This window comes from Colossoma macropomum, unplaced genomic scaffold (genome assembly GCF_904425465.1).
Source record: "Colossoma macropomum unplaced genomic scaffold, Colossoma_macropomum, whole genome shotgun sequence".
Taxonomy (NCBI): Eukaryota; Metazoa; Chordata; class Actinopteri; order Characiformes; family Serrasalmidae; genus Colossoma; species Colossoma macropomum.
Genome location: NW_023494805.1, coordinates 31,052,764 through 31,080,636, shown reverse-complemented (window position 1 = coordinate 31,080,636; position 27,873 = coordinate 31,052,764). Strand labels below are relative to the sequence as shown.

The following is a 27,873-nucleotide window of genomic DNA, read 5'->3' as shown; positions in this document are numbered from 1 at the left end:
CTTCAAAGCAGCCTGAGCTTTATCTTTTGCCTCCTGAGCCTTCGTCTTTGCATCTGCTATCTGAAAAAGTCAAATAAAGATAACCTGAAAATAGTGGTACAGTGATGCTCCCCACCCAGTCTTCTGCAGAGAGGAATGGGAGAAGATCCCCAAATCCAGGTGTGCCAAGCATCAAAACCAAGAAGACTTAAGGCTGTTATCACTAACAAGGGTGCTTAAACAATGTGCTGAGTAAAGGCTCTGAATACATGTGTAAAGTATGTAAAGTATTTTTGCAGATTGATGAAAACAGAATCCATTTTAGAGTAGAGCTGTAATGTAACAACATGAGGAAAAGTGTAGGGGTATGAATACTTTCTGAATGCACTGTGAATATATTTTCATATTTAGTAGGGACTCCTACCTAGAGTCACTTACAATGGCAGACAATTGTAGTGTTAGGTGTCTGGCTCACACTCTTATTGGTACAGCGAGGGTCCTCCCTCTTCACCGTTTTTAAATTTGTGAATCAAAACACATCCACCCAGATTTCATCTCACCTTGTTCAGATTATCACTGTCTCTTTTTTCATACAGAAGAGGGACCTGAACTTCTGACCTTCACTAGGAGACCCTGGAGTTGAGGACTGTTTGTTTATGGACGACATCAGAGACATAATGACCGACAAGAAGAGGCCCAAAAGAGGAGACCGATGGACGCAAATCTTCATTGTTCACGTCACCAACTTTGTCACATCAGCACCATCAGCATCAGCACCACCGTGTTCTTGAGGAAGAGGAAAACCGGAGAAAATCACCATACCTGGTTTTCTCAACATCGTCACCATCAACCATTGGTTTGGACGTCATCATCATCAAATGTTGTTCTCATCAGGAGCAGCATCAAAATCATTCTACTAATCAATAAATCAATCAATGAATCAATCAATGAATCAATCAATGTGGAGGTGAAACTCGATTTCCTGACCATTTTCTGATGAACTCATACCTTATACATTATTTGACTATTAATTATGTTAGAACAGGCATGTCAAACTGGGGACTTTCAGGCCAAAGTGCTGCAGAGATTAGTGTTCATCCTCATCTAACACTCTGAATTCAGTTCATGAAGGCCTTGCTAATTAGCTGATGAGCTAAATCAGGTGTGTTTAATGAATGTGCTGTGTTTTGGCACATGACACCTGTGGGTTAGGAAGTGACCAGACAAATACAGATAGGGTCAGATCATCGTTCATATGTTAGAATTCCAGTTAAAGAATGACATTCACATGGTAGAGGAAAGGGGAACGCTAATTAGTGAGGAGTTATTTCAGCTTTTATAATATGCAGTCATAGGATAGAAATGGAAACTTTTTAAGGGAAAACAAAAAAAGATTTAAAAAATTGTTCTCCTAAACTGATGATATTGTAGTTTATGAATTATACCATTGGCTACTGATTAGACTGCACAAGGCTGAAGTTAGTTATTTGCAGCTTCCGATTCTTTTGGCTCCTTATTCGCGGCTTCTTATTCAGCGAACAACAGTAAAAAACAGGAATTGTTCACAATCGCTATTGGCTGCGCAGTTTTCATTCTGACAGACACAGAGACACTAATAATGGAGACATAATAATGTAGGAATTAAGAAGGTGTACTATGTTTGCCATACCATTGTGGATATAAAAATTATGACTGTAAGGTAATAAAGTATGTAATTCTGCAGATGTATGATGGTCCTTCAGTTCATTTCCGCTGTATAATTTCATCGCAGGTAGTTTAAAGTATGAGACTGTTAAAAAAAATCAGTCTATGTTTTATAAGTTAGATGTAAAGCTAATCTAAATTCAAACTTAATGTGATTAGCTATATTAGCTTTTTCCATTTTCAGACGTACCTGGCAAAATGGTACAAGGAGCAACTGTGCATGAAAGTAAATGCATAAGAAGCTGAAATTTCAGAAGGATTCATTTGCATGGAGTGAAACCAACAGATTAACTACTAAAAAAAATGTAGGCAACATGGCTCACAGAGCAGTAATGCACACAGGTAAATGAATACGAAGCTGAAATTCCAGGTGGATCTCGAAGGCTAGAATAATTACATATTACAGACAGAGATTCAGTCTCTCACTGTAAGGAAAACCTGGTTTTAGCCTGGCCCAAGCTGATTTAACACATTAAAACTGGCAACATAGCACATAGAGCAGTAATGCACACAGGTAAATGCATAGGAAGCTGAAATTCCAGGGGGATATTGAAGGCCTTATTCACATCGGGCCAGAATAATTACATATCCTAGAAAGAGATTCGAGACTTGCATTTGTGGATGCAGCGAAGAACTGTTTTCACAGACACTGTTTTTCAGAAGTGTTCCTGAGCCCATGCAGTGATTTCCACTACAGAATCGGGTCAGTTTTTGATGCAGTGCCACCTGAGGGCCTGAAAATCACGGCCAGCAAATACTGTTTTTTGGCCTTGTTCCTTCCACACAGAGATTTCTCCAGATTCTAATAATCGTTTAATGTTATTATGTACCGTAGATGATGAAAAGCAGAAGTTCTCTGCCATTTTATGTTGAGAAACGTTATTCTTGAATTGTTGCACTATTTGCTCGCACAGTCTTTCTCAGAGTGCTGAACCCCTCCTCGTCTTTACTCCTGAAAGACTCAGCTCTTCTATACCAAGACATGTTACTGTCCTGTTGCCAATTAACCACCATATCTTTTATGGAAATGGGGTTGTATATATTTAATTTTTCTGTGCCAGGTTTTGGTCTGTAATTTGCCTTTGGTTTTAAAAATTTTAAATATCAATATTTATCAGTAAATGTGTCCTGATTTATTGATATGTATGATTTGTTTAATGTCCCAGCCCAACAACAGAGCTGTGCTCTACAACAGCTTTCAGTTTTCAAGAAGAAAAAACGCTAATAAACACTGTGCATGTGTGTGCGATCACCAAACCATGGAAAGAACCAATGTTACGAGCCCAGGAACCACTAAAGCCAAAAGAAAATGGCAAATTGTCTAACTTATGTATTCTAGTCCTGACTGTAACCGAGCCACACTATCCCTGTGTTGTGATTTAGCGTGAAACATAAGCCTAAGTAAAAGTGTATGCCTAAATCTAGTTGGAAACCCCACCAAAGGCCAAATCACCTGCTGCCGAGTCTCTTGAGTCCCCTGGAAAGGGGTTGGGGTCAGCCCAAACCTCGAGCCCGTGGTCAACCAGCTCAAGCTGTGTCCATGATAGCATTCGGGTTTTATTAATCAATGGAATGGTTGCTCTGACAAAAATCCAAAATAAAGGCAAAAGGTGTCCACAAAAGGGGAACGAGAGTGTAAGAGAGAGAGAGAGAGAGAGAGAGAAAGAAAGAGAGAAAGACGCCCGCGGGTCCACCGCTCGCTGTTCGAACGAAACACAGTTTTCCCGCCGTTGGTTTCCTTCCTTCTGGCTGAGCCCCATCACCATTAATAAAGGCATACATGAGGTGGTTGGCGCCCCCGTGTGGTTCCAACATGAAAGTCAGTATTTGCCCCTTGCTCATAACTTTCCTAACAACGAACAAGTAAGATACACACTGAGGCCTAATGTTTTAAACATTCTTTTTATTAAGGATATATGTACACACACACACACACACACACACACACTTACACTCAGATGTTTCTGACTGGTCAGCAGATGGCACGTGTGGTTGCAGAAGAATTCTTTGCACACAGAGAAACGTGAATTCAACATTCCGCCTGTCATAAGTGTGAACTGGTTATGATCTGAAACTAAACATGACTAACTTCAGTGACGTTCAACCAATTGTAAGCACAAAATGTTCATGATATTAGATTTAACAGGTTTACAGTGCTGCTTGAAAGTTTGTGAACAATATCCTTTTGTGAATATCTACATAAATGTGACCTAAAATATGGTTAGATCTTCATTTAATTCATAACAATGGAAAAAGAACCCCCATTAAACAAATAACACAATTATAGAATTTTTCATCCATTTATTGAACAAAGTAATCCAGCGTTAAATGGTCTTTGTTGGCAAAAGTTTATTGATCTCTAGAATTATCAGTTTGGTATAGGTGATATTTAGGGTCAGGAGGTTATATCCATTGGTTTGAATGTGGCTGCCCCTACCCTATTTAAAAACTTGAGTCTTCACCATCAGGCTGTTAGTGCATACCATGTTTCAATCAAATGAGATTTCTGAGTGCTCATTAGTGTGGAATATGCTCCAAAACAATTTCTGACGAGTTTGGAGTTCACTGATTTACTGTCAGGCAGATAGAATGCAAATATAGGAAATTCAGCACCATTGTTACCCTTCCCAGGAGTGGTCATCCAAAAAAAAAAAACTTAGGTGTAGAATATTGCTGCTGTCTGAACAAAACCTCATATCTCCAAAATGACAACTTTACAGGAGAAAGAAAAAACATACTTTACTTTTAATGTAAGTCAATGGAACCAGAGTTTTGTTTCTTTTACAATGTAAAGGACAACAGGCATTTTCAATATATGTCAAAAAAACTGAAAAACAACCAAAATGGATATATGAGGTTTTGTTCTGACAGCAGTGATGTACTAGGAGATCACAAAGAAGCCCAGGATAACATCTAAAGACGTTTCTTACATTGGCTGATGTCAGTGTTCATGAGTCCACAATCAGACAAACACTGAACAAGGACAGTACGTATGGAACGATAGCGTGGGCAAAGTCACTACTCTCCGGGATGAACATTTCTTCCTGTTTAGAGTTTCCTAAAGACCACCTTCATGATTCAGAAGACTATGAAATAATGGTATGTGGACGGATAAGGCAATAATGGATCTTTATGGCTTAAATGAGAAATGTTAAGTGTGGCAAAAACAAACTGCATTCCAGCATAAGAACCTCATCCCAACTTTGAAACACAGTGGTGGCAGTATCATGCACTGCTGTATGGGGTGAAACTCTCATTAAAAGCTTTTTATTCTTTTATTATCGCCATCTTTTAGTAATCACTTTGTCTTTTATCTTATATTACCTCCATATTGCTCTTCCACTTCATTCTCTCTCTCTCTCAGGCATTGTCCAGTCTGTTTAAATCTTGTTCTCCTTTAATGGACGGTTATATGAAGAAAACACAGAAGTGACAGATGCTGGTGGAGAAAAAAGAGGAAAAGAGGGATGCAGTGAAAGTGAAGTAATGAGCTGATAAAGAACAGCTACAGTTCAGTCCATAAAAACGTTATCATTTCAGCATCTCGCTCTAGTTTTGAAACTGGAATATTTTCTCAAGTTCATTTTGTATTTATTTATTCGTCCATTTCTTTTATTTATTAACTATTAACTGTCTGAGAAACGTAATATGTTTTGTTTAATAATGTGCAAGCTGTGATGTAATATCACACATTCAAAATGTGGCAGAATGTGGAGTAAAATGAATGCATGAATGAATGAATGAATAAATGAATGAATAGAAATACCGTTTAAAAAAATTACCACAACACGTGGTGTAGCAGCAATGCATCGTGGGAAATTGTACACGCATATATATATATGGGTGCTGAAAAAGGATGCTTCACTCATTGCTGTTGGACCCCTGCTGCTGCTCTCTGGGACTAACTGACCGTCACTCTGTCTGTGCGGGTTCTCTGAACAGTATCAGTGCAGAACCGAGCTGTGTTCTCCTGAGAGTTTCTCAGCTCTGTGAAGGAGAGATTTACAGTTAACAACAGTTAAACTGCTGTAAAGTATCTTTATTCCCGGCTCTTCCTCAGCGCTTCTACCAACGGAGACTCCTCTCTGACTTCTGTGGGAGATGAAACAATCACTAAACCACACTCAGCCGCGCGCGCCGTCACCGTAGTTTTCCCGTGAAAATGCTTCACTCTTCTTGTTTGAATTTTCTGTTCCACCTTAAATGGTGCCGCAGTAAGATTTTTTGCACCTCAAGCTTGAAATTTTTCACTCCACCTTAAATTTTGTTCACGTTAAATGGTGCCTGAGATGTTTACTTACTGTAGGATGTTCCACCCTTCAAGGCAACCCTAAAGAACCCACATTCCCTGAAAAATGGCCCTGCTCTTTATTATTTCTGTAATATTCTATTGTTTCCAGTTTTATATCTGTATTTCTTTTTTAAAAGAGTTTATTTTAGATAAAATAAATTTTTAAAAATTTTTTTAGATTTTAAGTTAATAAACACACTGAATGGTCAGTTTAGAAATAAGAATCACTGTAAAACAGGATTCATAGGATTGTGCATAATTTTACTTATTTGACAAAAAATATGAATATTAAATAAATCTCACCATTTGACATCATCCTTTAAAACTTACTGAAACAAAATGATTCAAATTCCTGATTCTACAGGCTTTGTTTTTCAAAATTTAAACATATTCCACTAATTGTAAGTGTATTTTTGGTCATTTTATTTGGCAAAAAATCTATAAAACTCATTGATGGGGTCCTTATGAAGTTAAATCAGTGCTGACGACCAGATTAAATGTGTAAATTTAATTTATGAAAGTGTTTTGTTTGGGTAATATTAAACTTATAAATGCACAGACTAATAGCCCTACATACTTCAAAACTTAAATAGATTCATATTTGAGATTATTTTTATATACTTTTTTTTTTTTAAGGTTACATTTATGTTAATAGGCAAGTAATAGATCTTTAATGGAGATCAATAAAACTGTTTCAATGGTAATAAACGTTCATAAACAGATAAATTTCTTTTACATTCTATGAAATCAGCAGCAGTCACATTTGTCTCCCATCACGCCTGGTTTGCAGCTGCAGCGACCAGAGTTGTCACACTGTGTGCTGAGAGAGCCTAGAGAAAGAGGAAACCACATACAACATTGTTAGAACCACAACTACTCAGACTGACCACAGCTATCAGGCTAAAGGGTCCGAATCTAGCCTATGGTGTTGAGGCGGTGGCTCAAGCTCACTCACCCTCGGGGTTGCAGCTGCAGGGCAGACAGCGCTGACCCGATGCGTCTCTATAGTAATTGTCCAGACAGCGCTCGCAGTTGGGCCCGTCCGTGTTGTCGGCGCAGTTCCGGCAGTGGCCTCCATGACCAGTGTTGCGGTACAGCTCTTGGTCGAAGTAGCACTCTGCGCTCTTCCCGTTGCAGTTGCATGCTGAAACACAGGTGCGCACATGCACAAATCACGTAAAAACGCAAAATAAATTATGTATGTAAGCCTGAAATCTCAGAGGTAACTAATGTCTGCCTCCTGCATCCCATTTTCCATCAGCATCCGTTTTCAAGAGCTAAAGGGACATATTAATGCCTGTAAAATGTGATGCAAGAATGGAAGTCTAAGGGAACAGATGGGCTTTAGTCATCATCAGGCATTAGAGTGGGAACAGTCTTGAGATGCAGCTGAGAACATGGATCATATGTAGCTCGTAGCAGCAGTACTGACCAAGGATCGGTCATGGCTTTGCAGAGCCAAAAGAAAGCTGTGATGTGGATGCTCCCCGACCAGCAGCCTTACTCTGAGGGTGGAAAATTAAATGGGAGAGGAAGGGGGGGCAGGAGCCACGGGGGTGTGGGAGCGAAGAGCTCTGGACGGCTCCAAAGTCAGATGTGAGCATTAGAGTGTGTGTATGACTTTGGCCTTCTCCTCCTTACTCTGAGACTTCAGAGCGGGGTGGGGGTGGCTGTGGACCAGTTTTAGAGATGATAGGTACATACTTCTGAATATGATCAGGATGAGCTGCAACGCTGTTTGCAGATACACTGCCCATTACAAGTTTGGGTACACACTAGGCCTGGGTGACAGGGCGATGTTTTCAGATATTGTCGATGACTGATAAGCAATCCAATGGCTATTGTCGTTTTGAGAGAAGTACTAGAGAGGACTAATTTACCATTAAACAGCTTGTAAATATGCTGGGAAATTGGGGTTCACGTTTAAGACGTGCAGGCATGCGACCCAATAGTCATTTTTTTGCCTGTTTATGAGAGAGCGAGAGAGAGTTTGTTAAGAAGCTGCTTGTTAATTTTCTCTGCTACGCACTGTAATGTTAGCTTTACCGCACGGCTCTTTATCTTCTACTAATTTTACTTTACATTAAGTTTAGCTTGAGCACATGGAACCGAGCTTAAATTACTGGGTTTTACCGCACAGCAGCTAGCTCTAACCTTGGCAGAAAGTTTCCTTTGATTCAGGAAACGGGATCAGAAAAAGGTAATAATTGGGCAAGGCTACGGTAGCATAAATTCTTGCTGCATGACATTTACACAGTAAAATTTGCAGTATTTACTGCACAGCTTGTCTTGGTGGTTAGTTGAATTATAGAAATGCTGCCATAATGACAGAAAACATCTTGTTTTTTAAAAATGTTTAGCACAACATGGCTTTGGAAATCACTTGCAGTCTGAAGTTTCTCTAGCAGGGAGCTTTATGAGCAAGCAAGTCGCCATAAATTTGCACCAAACGAAGCTCATAAACGTTTACGGAAGATGTTGGGTAATATGTGGTTTTATTAAAACTTTTCATTAAAACAATTAAGAATCTAATAAACATTTTAAAAAACATGGTGTTTTCAACTTTTGATCTGCTATGATCAGAATTGGTAGATTTTGTTTGCTCCAAACATGCAATCGACCGATTTATTATTTAGATTTTTTGGCTGATCTGTGTTGCAACATAATGTCATAAAAACCACAGGCAGTTAAGTGAACTTGTGCTGTATTTGAATGCTGCTGCTACACTATGCTAGCAAAATGTCCTAGCATAATTATGCACGACTCATTGTGCTAAATAGCTGGTGGCATCTTACTTTATTTAAATACTTCATTATAAATAACTTTACTGTTATTTAAATAGGCAAATTTGGCTAATAGGAAGTACTGGAAATGTGCTAGTGTGTTTGTGTTCATTTAGCCTATTACCTGGATTAGCGCAGTGCAGTATGTAAATCACTGAACAAAAAAAATCACTGTACTCATAGTATTTTTGCCATGTTGCCTACCCCAAATCCAACACTATGAAGCCAAGCTCAAAGTAGGGGTCGGGGTGCGCTCATAAACATTGTCTGATGGACAGCGAGCCCATCATTAGCTCATGGATGTAATGTAAGTTAGGATGGAAGATAGGTCCCCTCCAAAAGTGACCTCCAAATAAGCATGTAGATCTGTTTCTTGTACAGTTTATATGCAGTAAAAATAAAAATGATCTTAAAGCAAAAATAAACATTACTAAACAAGCCCATTAGCTAATGCTAACACTTTGCTAACTACCTTTTTCAACTGTGGTACTGCTTATACTTTGAATGTCAAAAGATTTGGGGTCAGGTTTAGAAGGGGCATGCCCTAGTTTGCAGCCCAGTCCAGCACCAAAAGTTTTCCCCAGAAATGTATTCTCGTTACAAGATCATGTCTGGCTCAGTGATACTAATTTCACTGAAAAGGAATCAGAATCTGCCATACAACTCGATAGGTGCATCCTTACTTTTGATAGGAAGTGCATGTATCTTGTACTTGCTACATGTGGGGCTTAAAGCAGTGTAGAATAACTCCTGCTAACTACTAGCCTAAATGGGAAATTTCAAACAGTGTCAGACAAAGGTGTGATGGCTAGACAGAGGACCTGACCCAGAAGGATGTGTTTTTAGGTGTGTACGCGTTTCACACTCACGCAGGCACTCGTTGGCGTTGTCGGCCGTGGCTCTTCTCCAGGGACGGTCGTTATAGAAGGGCTTGCACACGCTGCAGTCATCACCTTCCGTGTTGTGTTTGCAGTTACACACCAACTTATTGTACTCGTTCTTCACGCACTCGCTGGCATTGCCGTTACACTTGCACCTATGAAGGCAAGAGCAATATGAGGTCATGCATCTACACAAATGGCCTGCTGCATTCTACAGCACAATAGTGAAGCTCTTCTACAGTGCGTTCGCACACATCCTTCTTGTGTTTTGGGTTAAACAGAGGCAGCGCTGCAAGACGAGAGCAGACACATGCGTGTCCAAAAGCTGTTCAAACAGTGAGCACGCCGTCTGTTTACAGAGCCCATCTCCATGTCTCCAACGTCACAGTGAGTGGCTGATGACTTTGTCCGGTTTTGACCTTTGATACAATTAGCAAGGTCGATCACTGCACATTCCCTTCAACAACACCGCCTCAGTGGACAAATAAGACTTTTGAAGTAATATATACCCTTTGAACTCTTGCAAAATCTCAGAAAATGCAGTAGGGCTCTGTAAATAAGTAAATGCGAAATCTACTTGCATGCATATGGTGAGTGTCATTTAAACCTTGTAACTCCATTTCTGGGGCTTTTATTTATTTATTTTTAGTTGGTAGCAACCTTTTACTAAAATTATAATTATAATTAAACTCAAGTTTTGGCTTCTGCATAGTACACAGCTGTGATTTAATATATGGAAAACATCATAGCTATTTTTGACCTCTGCAATTATAACAAGGTCCAGTACTACAGCTGTTATTGACAAAAGACTTTATTAGTCAATCAAAAGATCTGATTTTTAACCAAAGTTTAACTAAATCACCATCACCCAGAAAAAAGTTCAAAAATCAATAACACAGTATCAAAACACTGTTCTGTGGAACTTGTAACCATTTGCACTTGAAATCAAAGTTGCTATTACAAACGCTAGAATGTTACTGGGACCATTAATACACTTTTCAAGCATGACTGGCTGTAATTTAGCAATGGCTGACACATTTGCCTCTAGTAGTATACAATCAGACATCACACACAGTGGTTACATCATATTCAAAGTTATATCGTAAGTAAAGCTCTGTTTTCAGAATTGAGTTTTTCACCCCCATCTTGGCTCTTTTACACTTATTTTACAGAAACATCAATGCAATGAGTCAACTGACAGAATATTAGTTCACCAAGAATGCTACAACCATTGTTCTACTACTAGCCAGCTACTATTTAGTTGTCATTAACTATTTAGCAGCCCTATCCAACACGTCTTTTTTTGTATTTTTATCCCTTTTATTTACCTTTTAACACCAGCAAAAAAAAAAATACCGATTCCACCACACAACTATGCACACACAAACCAAAATATTGGTCGAAAAAAGTCCAGACTGCACAGTCCCTACGTGGCCTTTTTTGTGCGTTTGATTGATTCTGCTGTCCTCTATCCCTTCAACAATAGTGAGTTCCTGGCCATAGTATCACTGCCAGCTGGACATTTTTGGGAGGCGAGTTCTTCTGCATTGATTTGATGTACAACATGACTCTTCAATCCAGTCTTCAGACATCATCTAAATATTTCATTTGGGATGTCCCTTGTTGGAAAGTCACTTGCAGCAAATGGCAGAAAACAGACTAAACCACAATATAATTTCTATGAAATAATAAACTTATTCTGTAATTTATTGTTACCTTTAATATAATCATGCTTGTTGTATTTAAATTCTGCAAGTATTGTAGAAATACTCTTAATTTATTGTTAGGTTTTGTTTGAAAGCAAAACGACTACATCAGAAGTCACAAATAAGTGGACTGCGGTCTGAGCCCAGACCCAGACACTGTACTATCCGGATATAGACCTATAACCAAAAACTACTGAGAATTTTTTAATTTCGATGGAGTGTTTCTATTTTATTCAGTGTAAACTTTCTAGCCTTTACAATACCGGTTCAGCAGTTCTCACAGACTCACAGACCAGTTGCATGAGTTGTAAATATCACACATGACACTTCTCAGCCAATCGGATCTGTACATTACAAAGAGCACTGGTACTCAAAAGGAGCGACACACACACACACATAGGAGAGACATGGAAGAAACAGCAGTCAGAGAAGAAAGTGAGTCAGAGAAACATTAATTCAAATGGTGTGAGAGAAAACTGACAAATATTGTTGAAATATGACTCAGTTGTACTTGATTTGATTTGACATTCAGTTGTTGACTATGTAAGATGCTGATATAACTACTAGGCTACTTCAGTAGACAGTATATGGCACTGAATCATAAGTTAGTTACATTATGATGTTTCAGACCTTCGCTTGAGAGAATTTGCTCTAAATGGACCTTAACCTTCTGGGTCGCAGGGGGAGCTGGAGCCTATCCTAGCAGTCATTGGGCGGAAGACAGGATACACCCTGGACAGGTCACCAGTCCATCGCAGGGCAGACAGACAGACATTCACATTCACACACACATAAATAGGCCTTACTGAAATTTAATTAAAGACCCCTGGACTTCTATCTTGAAATATTAATAATATAATATCCCATTGGTTAGGATTTCATCAGGGCTAAAAGTCTAAGACTAGTTTTTGCTATATGTCCATTTCATATGACTCAAACATGTTTGAAATGTGAATACTTCTTAATAAGAGAAGCAACATACATCGTAACATTTATAATAAACTAATTAAAAGTCTCACCTTCCTCCCACAGCAAAGTCGGAGATGGCATAATAGTAGGACTTGAGGACTTTGGGATCATTGAAGACTTCATCTCCAAATGTGTTCAGCCTGTTGAGGGTCACTTGGATGTCTGTGGCAGTCACCCAGTCCTGAGGACATAAGAATGAGAGCAAGAATGTTATAGATACGAACTGTGTTGCACAGACAAAGCAAAGTAAGAAAGAAATGTATGTAGGGAACTAAGTCAACTAAGAGAGATACCAAAAGTTAACAGCTAGATAAGTTTATTGCAGCATTTTAATTCTTGTGGAATGCTTATCGGTGTAAGAGAGTGGTTGCATTTTGCAATGGTGGACTAGAAACCATCTGCTCCCTCAGTGCAGCTCTTTAAGGAAAATAAATACAGGGCTCTAATCTAAATCAACCCTGAAAGTCTCAAGGAGACAGTGAAGCAAAGCATGTCTGCAGGCTGGCCGTGGAAAGATTCAATGGGAAACGGATGACCAAATGAAAACCATTCTGTACTTCCTATACATCTAAAATATGGGTTTAGGACAGTCAATTCCCATGTGGTAATTTGTTGAAAGGACTTTAATGAATGGCCTAAACAATAGAACACAGCTGGGTAGACAAGATTTAGTCATTTGACCTCAACTTAAATTCACCCAAATAGCTTTACTCAGAGGACAGTTTCCATTATACAGTGGATAGAAAGTCTACTGGGTTTCAGGTATATGTAGCCATTTGCAGTTTCACCCCATATCACCAATGGAAAAACAACATACTCAAAAAATCTAGCCCAAAAAAAAAAAGTCTTCAATTCATTCTGACATTTTATCCATGACACACAGTCATAAATTAGTGCATGTTTCTGTACAAACATGGTGCCAAAGCCACTACAATTCTCTTCTCCTCCTTCTTTCACACACACTTTTACTTGAGTCACAAGCTTTTCAGTGTCAGTACTCTGTGTTATGCACGGGCATTTCAGTCTAATTTAAGTATGTGTGCTTGATGACTGTCAGAGTTAAAGCAGCAGCAGCCCTCAGTAACAGTAAAAACTCCTTTACTACAGGTTTAAGCAATAGTTTGGCAATGTATTGATTTGCTTCAAGCAACCCACAGCACGACACTAAGACTCCCACACATGAACGTAATTTAACTTGAAACATATATGGCGCTATGATATAATTTATTGTACCTAGATTAAATGAAATTGTTGGAGAAATGCGACTGTTGAGCTGCGCTGGTGAACTCAACACCAGCGCACCAACAATCATGACTGTGGCATGATTGTTGGTGCCAGACGGGCTGGTTTGAGTATTTCTGTAACTGCTGATCATCTGGAATTCACACACAACAGCCCCTAGAGTTTATTCAGAATGGTGCAACAATAAAAAACATTCAATAAGCGCCAGTTCGGCGGATGGAAATGCCCTGTTGGTGAAAGAGCTCAATGGAGGATCGCCAGACTAGGTTGAGCTGACAGAAAGGCTACAGTAACTCAGATGACCACTCTATACAACTGTGTTGAGCAGAAAGGCATCTCAGAATGCACAACACATTGAGCCTTGAGGCAGACGGGCTACAACGGCAGAAGACCATGTCTGGTTCCATTTCGGTCAGCCAAGAACAGAAAGCTAAGGTTGCAGTGAGCACAGGCTCACCAAAACTGGACAGCTAAAAGCTGGAAAAACATAGCCTGGTCTGAAGAATCTTGGTTTCTACTGATGCACACAGACGTTAGGATCAGAAATTGTCACGGTTTCATGAACACGACAATGACTTCTTGAGTGGCCTTCCTAATTACCAGATCTAAATCCAATACAACACCTTTGGGATGTGGTAGAACGGGAGATTCGCAGCATGAAAGCGCACCTGAAAAATCAGAAACTGCATGATGCAATCATGTCAACATGGACCAGAATCTCAAAAGCATCCTTTGTGCATCTTGTGGAAGCCACACCACGAAGAATTGAGGCCGTTTTAAGAGCCAAGGGAATCCCTACCCAGTATCACTATAATGTTCCTAACCAAGTGCTAGGTGAGTGTATATGGTTCTTATAAGAGAAAATGAACTGTTAAGAGTAAAGTTAATTTGCATATAGAAAAACCTTAATTTACTGTTCAATTTTAACTGTTTGAATAAGTGAAAAATTCTGACTCCCTACTCAGAAATCTCAGTATTCTCAGTACAACAGCTAATAAAACCTATAAAAGTGTAATGCAGACAAAGTTTCTGATCTGAAGAGCAGTGAAGCAGGAGTACAGTAGTACAGGAGTACAGTACTGCAGTCACATAGAGTCCTAAAACAAAAAATAGCTCAGAGGAAGGAAAGACACCTTAGAGGAACCCCCCCTTTCCCACTCCACAGTCCCCCTGCACTCCCCCCTGCACTAGGATACTGTCCAGCTGAGATTATGATATGCATGCTGCTCCAGAAAACTCTCAGCCTGCGTTAAACACACATATCACTGCATAAATTATCACATGGGCCAACCACATGCTTGAGCACATAGCAATAATTCAGTATCCCACAAATTAGCAGTCAACATCAAATCCTGAGAGAGATGGAATAAACGGCTCAAGTGAAAGTTTGAAGATCATCTTAAATTTATTTTATGTAAATTTATATTACACTTGTCAGAAAAATTCTCATTATATTCAGAATAATCTGCACCATGGGAGTGCTTTTAACCAGCACAACTCAAAGATTTACCTTCCAAACTAGAATAATGTGACTAGGCTATGCTTCTCGTATTGTCACCTTATATCTGTATGAGCAGTTGTTTGTGTAACAGCAGTATTTCATTCTGTTACTAATGACAGTTTGCTTTAGAATTTAAGAAATAAATTAAGCAAATGATGAAGGTTATTTAAGCCTACATGGCCGCTTGTTGCAGAGCAAACCTTTAGTGCTGTCTTCACTCATCACTTCTATTATGGAGCAGACAGGATGGCTATATGACGCCACAGAAAGGTATCCATTCCTAAATAAAGAGGTCTTGGCTTTGGTATTAATAGCTTAATGCCACATGAGAAAGTCTAATATGGAAGTATCTGGCGACAGGGCTAAATGTGTGCTTTTTGTGGAGGTAGACTGTCACATGTTAGAGGTTAAACCAACAATACACCTAGCCCAATGGCAAAAAAACAGAATGTGATCTTTCCAAAAGGTCAGCAAGATATACTGTCTATTCATCACACATAATAAGATACTGTCCAGTCTTTCCTACAGACTTGAAATATATTTTGGTACTGAGGTGAGGAGTGGAGGGAGGAGTGGAGGGAGGAATGGAGGGAGGGGTGGGGGGGGGCTCTGACTCTAAAGCATAAACAAACAACAAAATTCATCATAACAACAACAACACCACCTTTTTTTTAACTAAACAATGTCTGCACTTGGATATTACAAATGCACAAAATTTTTAATCTTCAGGATTATTTAGGTATATTAATAAGACAATTACAGGCTTATTTTATGTCTTTAAGCCTTCCTTGACATATTTTTCTCTAGTGAAACTATAAACCATATATATAAAAACGGATGGTTTGATCTGCTGCCTGGCTCAGTTCTTATCCGGCATCTTTGTTAGTACTGTAAAAGATGACAACTTAGATGTGTTATAGGGCCTTTTTTAGCAGTCGATTTTTTAACACAGTCTGTCAGGAGAATAACAGCAAACTGAAATGTTATCTGACTGACAGAAGAAACCAGAATCACTGGCGAAAGAGGTTAAACACATGTCGAAAACGAAGACATGGTGTAGACCCGAACAATGTCTTTTATTTCAATATAACCCACTGAAAAGACCACAATCCACTTGTCTAAGGTAATTAATTTCTTCTTCTCTTAGTAAGACCTAGGTTTTTTTTTTCTTGGCATTAGCCACCATTTTATTTTCTTTAAAACTGTTTTTAATACAAGCTAATGTTTCTAATGTTGTGTTTTGGCTGAAATGTGGTTCTGTGGTATGTGAACAGGTATTCCAGGACAACTACGAGTGTTCAGCGTCCACATCTCAGAAAAAAGCCTGTAACTGATGGCTGCTGGGAAAATGTAACTCTTAATTGAATGGTCCACTGACTGCTGCAATATGTAAAAAATATTATTCCATTAAAAATTCCACTGACAAGCTCTAAATATCCAGTTAGCCATTCATTTAATGTCAATGTAAATGCAAGATACTGTATAGGCACTGTATAAGAAGACTGGATTGCAAGAAGATTTCACGAAGTCACACGTTTTTTCTCCACAATAAATGTCAATAAGCTCCACGTTTCATAGATCCACACAGTGCACACACAAACAGAACACACACACACACACACACACACACACAGAACACACACACACACACGCACAAACAGAACACACACACACACACACACAGAACACACACACAGAACACACACACACTTCCAGCTGTGCCTGTATGCTGCCAAGTGCAATCAGAGCAGGGTTGGGAAACCTGGGGGGGTCACCTAGCAACATGTTGCAACTCTTGGCAGCGGTCAGTGAGCGAGAGGTTCCACCTGGCCAGAGGAGGAATGCCTTCTTTCAGCTGCTACCAGCTGGCAGCACGAACTTCACTAATCTCCTGTCTCGTCTTCCTTCGTGACTGTGTCGCACACATGGCAGCTGGGCGAACTCCGTGGACGAAGACACTACGCGACAGAGCCGCGATTGGTCGATAAAAAAGAGGCGAGCCATTAAACAAAGATGGATGACTTTGAGGAGCTTCGGCAGACACACTAATATTTCACTGAGAAACACGCATTTGGTAAATAAACTATGAATATCTCCTAAATGTAAGATAGTAAGTGTGTTATTCAGTAGTACTAACTAGTACTAAGCACCAAAACATACAGGTTCTCTTATATTTAGGTTCACACGAGGTCGAGGCTAAAGTTGGCTTTCTATTCACCAGCCTCTTGTTTGAATTCTCCCGTTCCACCTTAAATGGTGGCAGTATTCTGAACTCCAATGTCGCCATAGTAAGAACTGTGAAAGAATCATTTTCCAGCAGTCATGAAACTTATCATAAAATGTCATAGCGTCACGGTGGAGCATCCGCGACAAGCAACACGAAACCGCTGACTGTATGCGAACTTATAAGCTCGTGAAGGCGCTTCCAGCTTCCCACAACCCTCTAGAATTTCGTTTCGCAAGAAGTATGCTGAGGCCTTAAGGATGATCTGTCCGCAGGGCTCCAGTCTTTTCAGAAAAAACCCGAAAAATATCAGCCATCCTAGAGTGAAAACTGGATGTCCAAATCATTAAACTGCCTTTTTTGACATTTTCTTTCATTTTTTTTTTTAATTATGATGTTATGGATTCCCAAAAATGACAGACGTTAAGCAGCAGAACACATGCTGAGCACACGTGCACGACGCACACATATAGACCATGTTCACACCTGGTTACTTCATGTGACTAGTGTCTGGATTGTTTCCTGGTAAGATTTTTGCCACATGCATTTACAATTGGTAGTCAAACGCATCTCCGGTTAGTCTGAAATCTGATTGCTGTGTGGGACATAATATGCAAATCTGCTCATTACGCGTGGGTGCGTTTACACTTGTATTTCTCAGCTATATCCAGCTATAATCCTGATACTCAAGATGCATGAAATGACCAGGTGTAAAAGGGGTTATAGACTCACAATGCATACAAAACACATCTATGACTACACGTGTATCAAAAGCTCTGCAACTAAATCTGTAATGTTTTAAAACATCACCTTATGCCTTGTAATGAACTGCATTACTGAAATGTAAAACATTTCTCTAAATTCGGAGTGCGCATTTTAAAGTACCCCTTAAAAATATGTGTGCATTGTAATGTGCATGAGAAATGCCTAGCAAAGAGTAATTATAAACAATAATTAACATTTGATTTATCATTATTTACAGTTGCCTTTAGAATAAAATAGAGATGCGCACACAACAAGGGGGCAGAAAGCAACAGAAAGCGGCATTCTTTATGGCAAAAAGCAGCACTCTTTACGGCACAAGGTAACAATGACAGAGTTGTTGTGTTGTAAACTCCACCAAACGCAGAGAAGATGGTTGGAGAATGTTTAATTTCCCAATGGGAGCTTAACTCTGTGCAGTGCAAACTTTGTGTATTTTTTTTGATAGGGTAACTGGAAAAATCAACATATCCAAAGAGCAGTTTTAATACTAGTAGCACTTTCTGATGATTTAGACAAGGCTGAAGTCAGCTTTCTGCTCGCCAGCTTCTTGTTAGAATTTTCCCATTTCACTTTAAATGGTGCCTGAGTAGGCAGAGGCCTGAAGCGCCAGAATGTAACTGCCGCACAATTTAAGGAGGAACTACAAGCTGGTAAATAAGAGTGTGACTTCAGCTTTGTGTGATTTAGGCCATCAACATACTACCTAAAATTTTGAGTAGAGCTCTACCTATAAATATGTCTATAATGTCTCTGTCTATAGAGCAAGATCATCACTGTGCACTGGGGCATAGCTTGGCGCTGAAAGGGTTTAATGCTTAGGCACTATGAGACATTGTTGGCAAATCACTGAACGCAATGAACACTTGACTCCAGAGAAACTGCAAAACAAAGTAAGAATATCTTTTTCAAATGTCTGTTTTAGGTTTTGTATAACCACCACGCAAGCTGTAACTTTGCCTCGCATAATAAGGTATTTGTGATCAGCTAGTTTTTAGCGTTTCAATCCACTTTTGTCGTCCGATTTCAATTAGTAACCGATCGAACAGAGAGTCACGAAAGGAAAGGCTACCTGCTAAATCCAGCTGGACAATGGGAGGGACAAGACAAATGCTAAGGCCTTACCTGCAGCACAGGGCTGTTGTCGAAGTTGTATGCGCTTGGCCGACCCTCGAGTGTGGAGAAGGCCACGTTTCCTCCGGTAATTGGTGAGATGTCGCTGAACTCGTCTGTGCAAAGCGCCTGCTGCTCATCTTTTCCAGTGCGGATGAAGCCACGGTTCACCTTGCTGTAGGTTTTCTCACATGAGCCGCTGTAGTACTGGTATGGGATCCAGGGCCCATCCTCGCTCGTGCGCTTGTAGATGGCAAAGCTCTCTGGGCGGCTGGTGTGGAACTTAAGACGCACGTAGGTGATGTCAAAGGCCTTGCCTGTAGAAGAGATCAGATGATGAACAATATGGCAAAAATATCACAATAACTGGAGAGATTTTGTGAAACACAGAACATAGAAAAGTGTCAAATTTTTTAAAAATAAAAAAAACTACAAGTACAATAATATTTTTCCCCAGTTAAGCAAGACTATTGATTCTATCTTGGACATTCAGCATTGCTGGGATTCAAATTCATGTCCTAACAACAGGGTGAAACCTTAGACAGCTATGCCATTGGGAGCTAAATCTCTTTATAATGCACCATGTCATTGATCTCTGTTGTGAAAGTGCTAATGACACCCACGATATGCTTGAAAAGCTTATCACCACATAATTTATTGTGATAACAATATCGTCATACCACCCACACCTAGAGTGTTCAAACAGACACCGCAAAGTGCAGTTAGATTGTATCAGCCAGTGGGACTGACTGTCAATGGAAACACAGTGGATGTGTTCTATTAACAAGTTTTAGCAGCATATGATTGAATAAAAAAGAAAATAAAAAATAAATAAATAAGAAAAAAAACCTACACAGAACATGTAAGAAAGTGATTAGAGCCTTGTAATATATAAGCAAAGTAAGCAGTCCTGCATGGGAAATGCACAGATAACCAGAAGATGAACTAGAGATCATAAAACATGAAGACTTTACAGTACAGATGCAGACAGGGAAGACATTGTTCTGACATGAAGGGCGCAGAATGCAGGCATAAACATTAGTCAGACAGAATTGGCACCATCTGTTAGCTGGAGGGATGAAGATCAGACGCAGACAAAGCAAAACCAAGAACTATATGCACTTATTTATAACCAGTGTACAGTTTAGCGTTGCCTGTAGGTGACTGCAGGTAATTAACTCAACCAGATGGAGAAATGATCACATAGATATAGACCTTCTAGAACCCCCATGCAGAGATTAACGTTAAAACTTTGATTATTTCATTAATCACAAAGACTAGACAGATCAACATTTTCACCTGAAAACACTTAACACACTTACTACAATGACCAGTATTTCTCTTATTTTTTTGTTAGTTATTTTAGTTTTTTAAGGCTGAACATTAGATCCTCCAAAACTTCAAGAGTTTTTGTTTATATATGATGCAGGGCTGGAATAATATCAATGTGTAGAATTGTTTTTAAAACACAATGAGTACACTATACATGCGACTACTAGTTTAACGTTCTCTATACATTTATTTTCAAAAAGTGCAATTGTGTGAACAGAGTTTCATTAATCATTAGTTAACTCAGAAGAACACTACTGGAAGTTGCTTGCGCACGTCTGTAAATAGCCTGAAGGGGGCAGTGCCACAGTGGAGCTGCACGTCTATTATTAGCTCCATTCCCAACACATTTTTGCAGTGTTCAAGACACACAGGAGCAAAGCTCACACCAGTGAGTGCGAGGCATTTTTCAACAATGCAGCAGGCAAATCTGGTAAACGCTCACGTTTCTAATGAGCCGTTCAAATTCTACTCTATATAAATTGTTGGCACCAGAACAGCTGTGTATTTCACCACAACTTTTATCCTAGAGTTTTCAGGCCATGCCCTTACCTTAATTTGCCTCTGAGTCATAACACACTGCTGGGATGTGTGGATTTAAAAGCACTAGTTTTCCTGTGGACCAGGACAATTATAGCATGACTAGAAAAAGGTAAACAATGAACTTGTGATGTCTGTAAGTAAACTGGAGTTGATGCAGCACTTTTTACTTAAATTTATGAGGCGAGTGACGTGACAAAAACAGATCTTCACAATATACAATATGCATCACAATAGTTTTAATAAGGTTGGATAAGTTTAATTAGGAATTGAGAAAAAAACCCCAGTGTTGCAACACTTAAATATAAGAAAATTGTTGGCAAAAATGGTCATTTAGATTTTTCATCCGAAAGAGAAAAACCCCAAAGAAAAAGCCACTTTAAAAGGAGCTGAAGAGATCTTTATTTTGGTGCATAACTACTGTGTATGGCCAGGAACCACTTTAGCCGAACTGAAAAAAACATGCCGAAACAAGCCAATCTTGCTTATTTTATGTATTTTTGTATTTATGTATTTTAGTTTAAAAAGTTACAGTAAAAAATGCACAACTGTTGACAGTGAAACTACAAGGACTCCTATTAAACCGCTCTGCAATGAAACAAATAAGTGTTAAAGGGCCAAAAGACATGCATGAGTGACTGAAGGGACTTCACTGCCAACAGCCGTAGACACTGGGCTCTCATTGAAGTCCTGTTAAACTAGATGGGACATCTCCAGCATGAATGAAAAACAGCGGCATCATTTCTGAATTAAATGCAAGTGGCCTGATGTATGCAAGTGGCCTGAATCACGGTTTGAACCTGTCGACCCAGAGTCATTGCAACAAAGAGTTTGTTTTGGCAACTTGACGGCTACTCTGAAGCAGTGTGCAAGGCTGGCATCAGCTCAACACCACCTGCACCACGATAAGCACGTAGAGATTTACCCCTTACTCTTGGATAAGTTTCCAAAATTCACATACAACCAAACATATCAATAAAAATGCTGGTTTCCAACATCCACGTATACCATGAATATCTCAGCCAAGATGTCGTACGCAGTTGAAACGACTAACCTAAAAAGAAGATTCCCCACAGATTAACACATCTAAGCACAGATAGATAAAGATCTGAAGTGATTTCAAATGAAAAAGGTTTAGTAACTGGTTGTTAGAATGAGAAAACGCACCCACTAAGCTTGAAGTGAGCATTAAGTGACTTGTGCACTTCCTGGAGTTCCACCATGTGTGCAAATAGGTGGGAACAAAGTACTAAAGGGTCATCTGAGGGAAATCTGAGTTTCCATTTGTCCTCTAAACTGAGCCAAAGCAGCACCACTGGGGCTAAAAAAACTTTGTTTTGGGACTCACTAACTCATTAATATGTTAAGAGATTCTTTTTGCATTCAGCTTAATCATGTTTTATTACCAAAGAATTCTTTAGATAATGTAAAAGAGGTCAGAAAGGTAAAAAAGTTAGTGAAATGCTGAGACATCAAAATTGTCTGTGTCACCAAGCATGCCGTTATCTACTGTCAGTCACATCTTCATCTGCAGTCAGCCCAGATGCAGCTGATTAGACTGAGGACTGGCTGCTTGCCAGTTTACACAATTCACTGCAATCCAGACAAAATGTTTACGTTTTCAAGAATCCGAGCCATTTTTCTCAGAATATTTACTTACAAAAGACTTAAGCAACCTTAGCTGAGAATTTCTCAGAGGTGTTAACAACACCATAGAGGAATGCAAAGCTCAGTTCATTAGGCAAACTCGCCAATTTAACCCAAACTAGCGTAAAATCTCAAAAACTTTTTTTTAACAGCCGTTATTAAAGATTGTAACAGAACCCCATGAGGTTGCACAGTGAAATGGGCAAACGACACTAAATTGACAATAGGAGCAGCACGATGTATGTAAGCAAGCAAGAGAACAGGAAGAAAGTACTCTTCCCAAATACTTGCCCCTTGTCAAGGGCAACTTTTTTGTCCAGCCAGTCCAACATACTGTAGTCATCCAAAAGCAAGTGTCCCTTTCTATACAAATGAATGCATAATCATTGTAAAAAGGAGGGAAGCATGGTTAATGCTGTAACGAGTATGAAAGAATGTCAGAAATGTTCCCAGATTTAAACCATTAAAAGGCAGATGTACAGTGGGTCTCTTCACAGTTTCAGTTAACTAGACAGATGTGCAGCATATGAACTGCAGCTGCATCATCATCGCTCAAGTACACTGGGAACACCGAAGGGCTTGGAGAGATTTGTGTCCCTCGTGTGCAACTGGCTCATTTAGGCCTAATTTGACATTTAACAACAAACAATACAGGCAAAAGATTGGGTCCAGGGTAGTAGATGTCTATCTGTAAACACTTTTTTTTGCTTCATAACAGGAAAGACAAAAGATAAGCACAGAATGCCACTACACTGTTCACAGTCATTCACATGCAGTTAATAAATCCAATAAGTCTGAGTTAATAAATTATGTGCCATTGTGATTTATCTGAGGAGTATGAGCTTGCATTGTCCATTGGTATTCCCATTGGTGGACAAAAATAATGGAACAACCGAGTTATCTGAAACATATTTTTGCCACTGGAAAAAATCCACAGATAGGTATAGAGGCATAGAGTAAGGCATACAGCATGAACAGAAGAGTTTTAGATAACAAAAGACCAAACAGTCTTGCCCCCAATCTGCATGAACATCCAAGCCTGTGGGTTGGGTTTGCAGACCTAGATTAAGCATATATAAAATGGGAATTCATTAGAAGTCTTTATTAGGCAAAAGCTAGGCTGAATCAATTTTCATAAATCATGAAAAAAAGAGTGCTTCACAGGTATAAGACTCAATAGGTGGTCTTTGAGGAAAAATGACAAATCCTCTGTACCATAAAACTGAATTTGAGGTATTCATGTAAGGCACAGACAAAAAACCTACTAGCAACCGACAGATGAGGCAAAAAGCCTTCATCAAGGCAAGTAAGTAAATGCATGATAATGCAGAACATATGTTCGTTCATAATACACACTGAAATCAGTCATATACGTTCTTCCTGTGTAAGAACCCACTCAGGGGTGCAAATACCCCCACGTCTGATCCCTAACATATTTAAAAATACTACTACCTGCCTAAATCTATCTGATTCATCTCTCCTCATCTGTCTGCCTACTAGATCAGGCTCCAGTTTCCAGTCAGGACTTCTTCCGTCTGCTTCCTGCCCAAACCAGGTAGAATGGAGAAAAAAGCCATCAAAGGCAGAGTATATAAAAATAAGAGCTTATGGCTGAGAGACCCAGACTTCTTGTGGCTTCCCGCCTACTGAGGTACATTGAGAACATCCTACCGCAAAAAATATCATTATGCACAGACATTCTGACTTCGCTTCCCACAAAGTACAAAAGATGCCAGTCTTTGTGTGTTGTGCATGAATGTGTGTAACTGCATGAGAGGCCACTTCCAACCGTCATTAGATACAATCAAAGCCAGCAGGAATTACAGATGTGCACCCTTTAGTGCTCCTGGCCATGACGGCCTCAAAGCAGACAGTCACCCATCAGACAGCTGATCAGCTTTATAGACCATGTTACCAAATCTTCAGCCAGTATAAACCCTTAAGGGTACAGCAATTAGACAAATAAGAAATCAAGTAGACTAAGATCACCTGAAACAATAGCTAAAGGAAGTAGGGAAAGAACGTCAAGCTACATTCTCAAACTTAGAATGACACAAAAATCACATTATTTCAAAAAAAAAAAAACTAGTTTGAAGTTTGCAAGAACATGGAAACAGTTCATGCAAACAAACTATTCATTGTTCACCTGAATTCAACACAGAGGAAAATAATTACAAAGATCTCTTGAGGAACCTCCTAAAAATTATAATTATCTTATAATAAATAATAGAATAAATAACTACCTTTTCAAGGACCACAATAGCCTATACTGGCAATTTCACTGACTCATGGAGTAGAACATGGAGTAATGCTGTCCAGGTTGATTCAAGAGAGGCTACAGGTGCTCACGCATTCATTAAACACATGCAAATATGAAGCAAGTCAAATCACTAGCTTCATAGTTTATTGCAGATCTACTCCTTTTTCCATTTGACTTGCAGCTCACTCTTCCCAGTCTCAGAATCCTCTTCACCACATAATTTAGCTTAGGGTGGCAGTGATTCAATGATTCATGTAATGTGAACAATTTCATCAGTGAACTCACGCCTGCAGAGTGTGAAAGTGAAAATGTAGTGGTCACGCCAAGCCAAACAGAACTGTTGGTGCAGGCCCCTCTTCTCTTGGATTATTACATTATTTACAAGATTATCAGGACATATTTATAAAAATAGACAAATGTTGGAAATGTTTGACCAGGGGGCATTTCTGAATCATGGTGCCATGAGGTAAGTCAAAAATGTTTCAGTCACGGATCGCTAGACATCTATATCAGCATAAACTCTAAAGACAAACAAACTTCACTTCATCTGTTTCTTTAACAAGGACATTACTTTGTGTGCCAGATTTAGCCAAATGGTTAAGATTTTTCTGCATAATTTCAAAATGATAACCTATAACCTGTAAAATTAAAACTAGATGCTGTCTAAGAACAGAACCAATGCAAATAAAAGTCTATTACAGCTTCTAATATTGAATTATAAATGTACACCTGAAATGCACTCTGCAGACTAATAATATTTAATGCGATAAATGTGTTTTTTCCCCAAAGCAATGCCTGTAAGTTATTATTTCCCACAATATACTGTAACCAGTTTCGAGCGTTCCCCAGATCCCATCCAAATTTCAAGAGCTCAAGGGGTAGAGCCAACAAATCCCTCATAGCAGGTTCCTCTTACAAGGCCATAGTATAGATTATAGAAGGTATCATGAACATTCATGCACATAGCAAAGCTATTGAGTATGGTACAGTAAGCAACAACCAGACTTGATGAAGTCTAGCAGCACTTAGTAAACAGCTTCAGGTTCGACTTTATTACCATACTGATAAATAGTTAAAGAGTTTGCGAGTTTATTGAAAACTAGTCAAACCTGAAGAGAGCAAATGCAAGTTTAACATCTCACATTAGCAAGACACGCTAAAGCAGCGCTTTATCCATGTTGGCAGTTTTTTGGCCAGCACCATCCATCGTAATGCTTTCATTCAAGAAGCTACTTGTAATCTGTGTGATGCATCTTAACTAGCCTATATCGAAGGGTGGGCAACTGCTGACTTGGACTACAAGATCGCTGATCACTCGATCCAAAGCAGGCCAACTGCAAAAATCAGTGCTTGTCCTTTTACAACAGGGGCTGAACTGATAATACTGTCTTCGATAAAGCAACACGAACACGAGTCAACGGATCAAACATTGCCTAACCAACAGAAATCAAAGTTCAACACTGTCTAGCTTTCTAACTTTATTTAAAGGGGCTGGGTGGGCTGAGTAGACTACACTTTGCGTTGATGACAAATGTGCGCCAATCTAAGGAAAAAAAATCCCAATTTTCCTAACAGAAACAACAAAGCCGGACAGATTTTTAAAGAGTGCCCAAAGCCGGAGGTGCTTACCCAGATGAAGGGTGAGGTTGATGGAGTTGGGGTACTGGATGCCCGCTAGCATGGTCTGACTTTGCCACCAGGTGGTGTCCGCCTGGGTGTTGTAGTCGGTGAGGTAGACCGCGCTGTGATGATGCTTCGGGTCCTGGGCGTCGCAGATGTGGCAGGACTTGGTGACTCCGGTCACGCCGGTCTGCACGCAGTACTCTTCGGGCGGAGAGCCGCAGGTGTTCGTGGCCACCACGGTCATGTTAAAGGCGGCATTCACGAACTCGGGCATGCAGCGCTGAGGCCGCCCGGACTCGTCCGCGCACTCGTCCATGGCTCCGCGGCTGCACGTCGCCCACAAAGTCAGAGTCAGCGCGCCCAGAACGAGAGCCAAACGGGGCATGGTGGGGGTCGCTCGTGTCCGTCGTCCTCACCGCGCGCAGAAGCAAAACTCTGAAACCCCACTAACCGAGGCGTTTCCGTCCAAAAAAAAATAAAAGTTGTTGTGACCGAGGGCTAAACGAGGTGGGCGTTGCCTGTGCGAAATGGGAGGTGTCGGACAATGGACCGTCCACTGGAGCTTGAACGCTAAACGTCCCCCTTTCCCATCATTTCAGTACTGACTCCACTGGCATCTTCTAATGATTCGCTAGGCTGCTTTTTAAGATATTTCCAGCCTTTATTTCCTTTGCCATACAACAAAAGTGTTGTTTTTGGTATATAAACACATCCAACATACTACAGTACTTAAATGTAACATCTTCAGGCTGACATGTGGGCATGTTCACATGCCGTGTTTAAAGGCCAGTCTAGTCTGGATGAATCTCCAGTGCTATGAATAACTAGGAGCAGATAGCTGTTGCACACAGTGGGCAGAGGGGCCAAAGAGCAAGGTTAAATATACACTTCCCAACAAGCAGGTCTCAGGAACCCAAGAATAGCAGAGTGGATGTTAACAGTTTATAGCTGTAGTCTTACATTACGATGTCTGATCCTGGTTTTCTTGCAGTAACCCATAGTGAACCTGAACGAACATGCCGGGGGCACTATTATTGAACAGGTCAAAGCTGAGATGGGGAAAAAAGAGAAAAAGACAGAGGGCCATCTATTTTGTTTTTGGGAATGAGTACCTGCAGATGGAGCAGACTGTCTTTTCCTTATGGCCTTCATCAGAGCAAAAGAGAATCAGAAATATGTGACAGACGTAAAATACAAAAATGCTGGACTGTTTATTGCTCTTATAGAAAATAATGCAATGGTTGAAAAGGGTTGAGTGGTTTGATGTGAAATAGTTAACTGTGTACAAACTTACTGACTCTCATTTCTTCATAGTGGCG

The 27,873-nt window shown here is 39.8% G+C and overlaps 1 protein-coding gene across 3 annotated transcripts; it reads right to left on the bottom strand.

Moving 5' to 3' along the window:
- Nucleotides 1–82: 82 nt before the first annotated feature.
- Nucleotides 83–27,048, bottom strand: LOC118826298 (laminin subunit gamma-1-like). Of its 3 annotated transcripts, XR_005008732.1 has the most exons (8): nt 26,561–27,048; nt 19,168–19,472; nt 12,364–12,494; nt 9,627–9,793; nt 6,930–7,118; nt 6,711–6,804; nt 5,008–5,122; nt 83–765 (listed from the first exon to the last, which is right to left on the bottom strand). XR_005008732.1 is itself a non-coding variant. In XM_036597228.1 (7 exons), exons 1-6 carry the CDS (start codon nt 26,937–26,939, stop codon nt 6,722–6,724), a joined length of 1,254 nt encoding a protein of 417 aa, XP_036453121.1. In that variant the 5' UTR covers nt 26,940–27,048; the 3' UTR covers nt 3,968–5,122; nt 6,711–6,721. The 3 variants fall into 3 exon arrangements, 2 of the variants coding, with proteins under 2 accessions (XP_036453121.1, XP_036453120.1); XM_036597228.1 differs by lacking the exon at nt 83–765 and having other exon boundaries at nt 3,968–5,122; XM_036597227.1 differs by lacking the exon at nt 83–765 and having other exon boundaries at nt 3,968–6,804.
- Between the last annotated feature and the right edge of the window lie 825 nt (nt 27,049–27,873).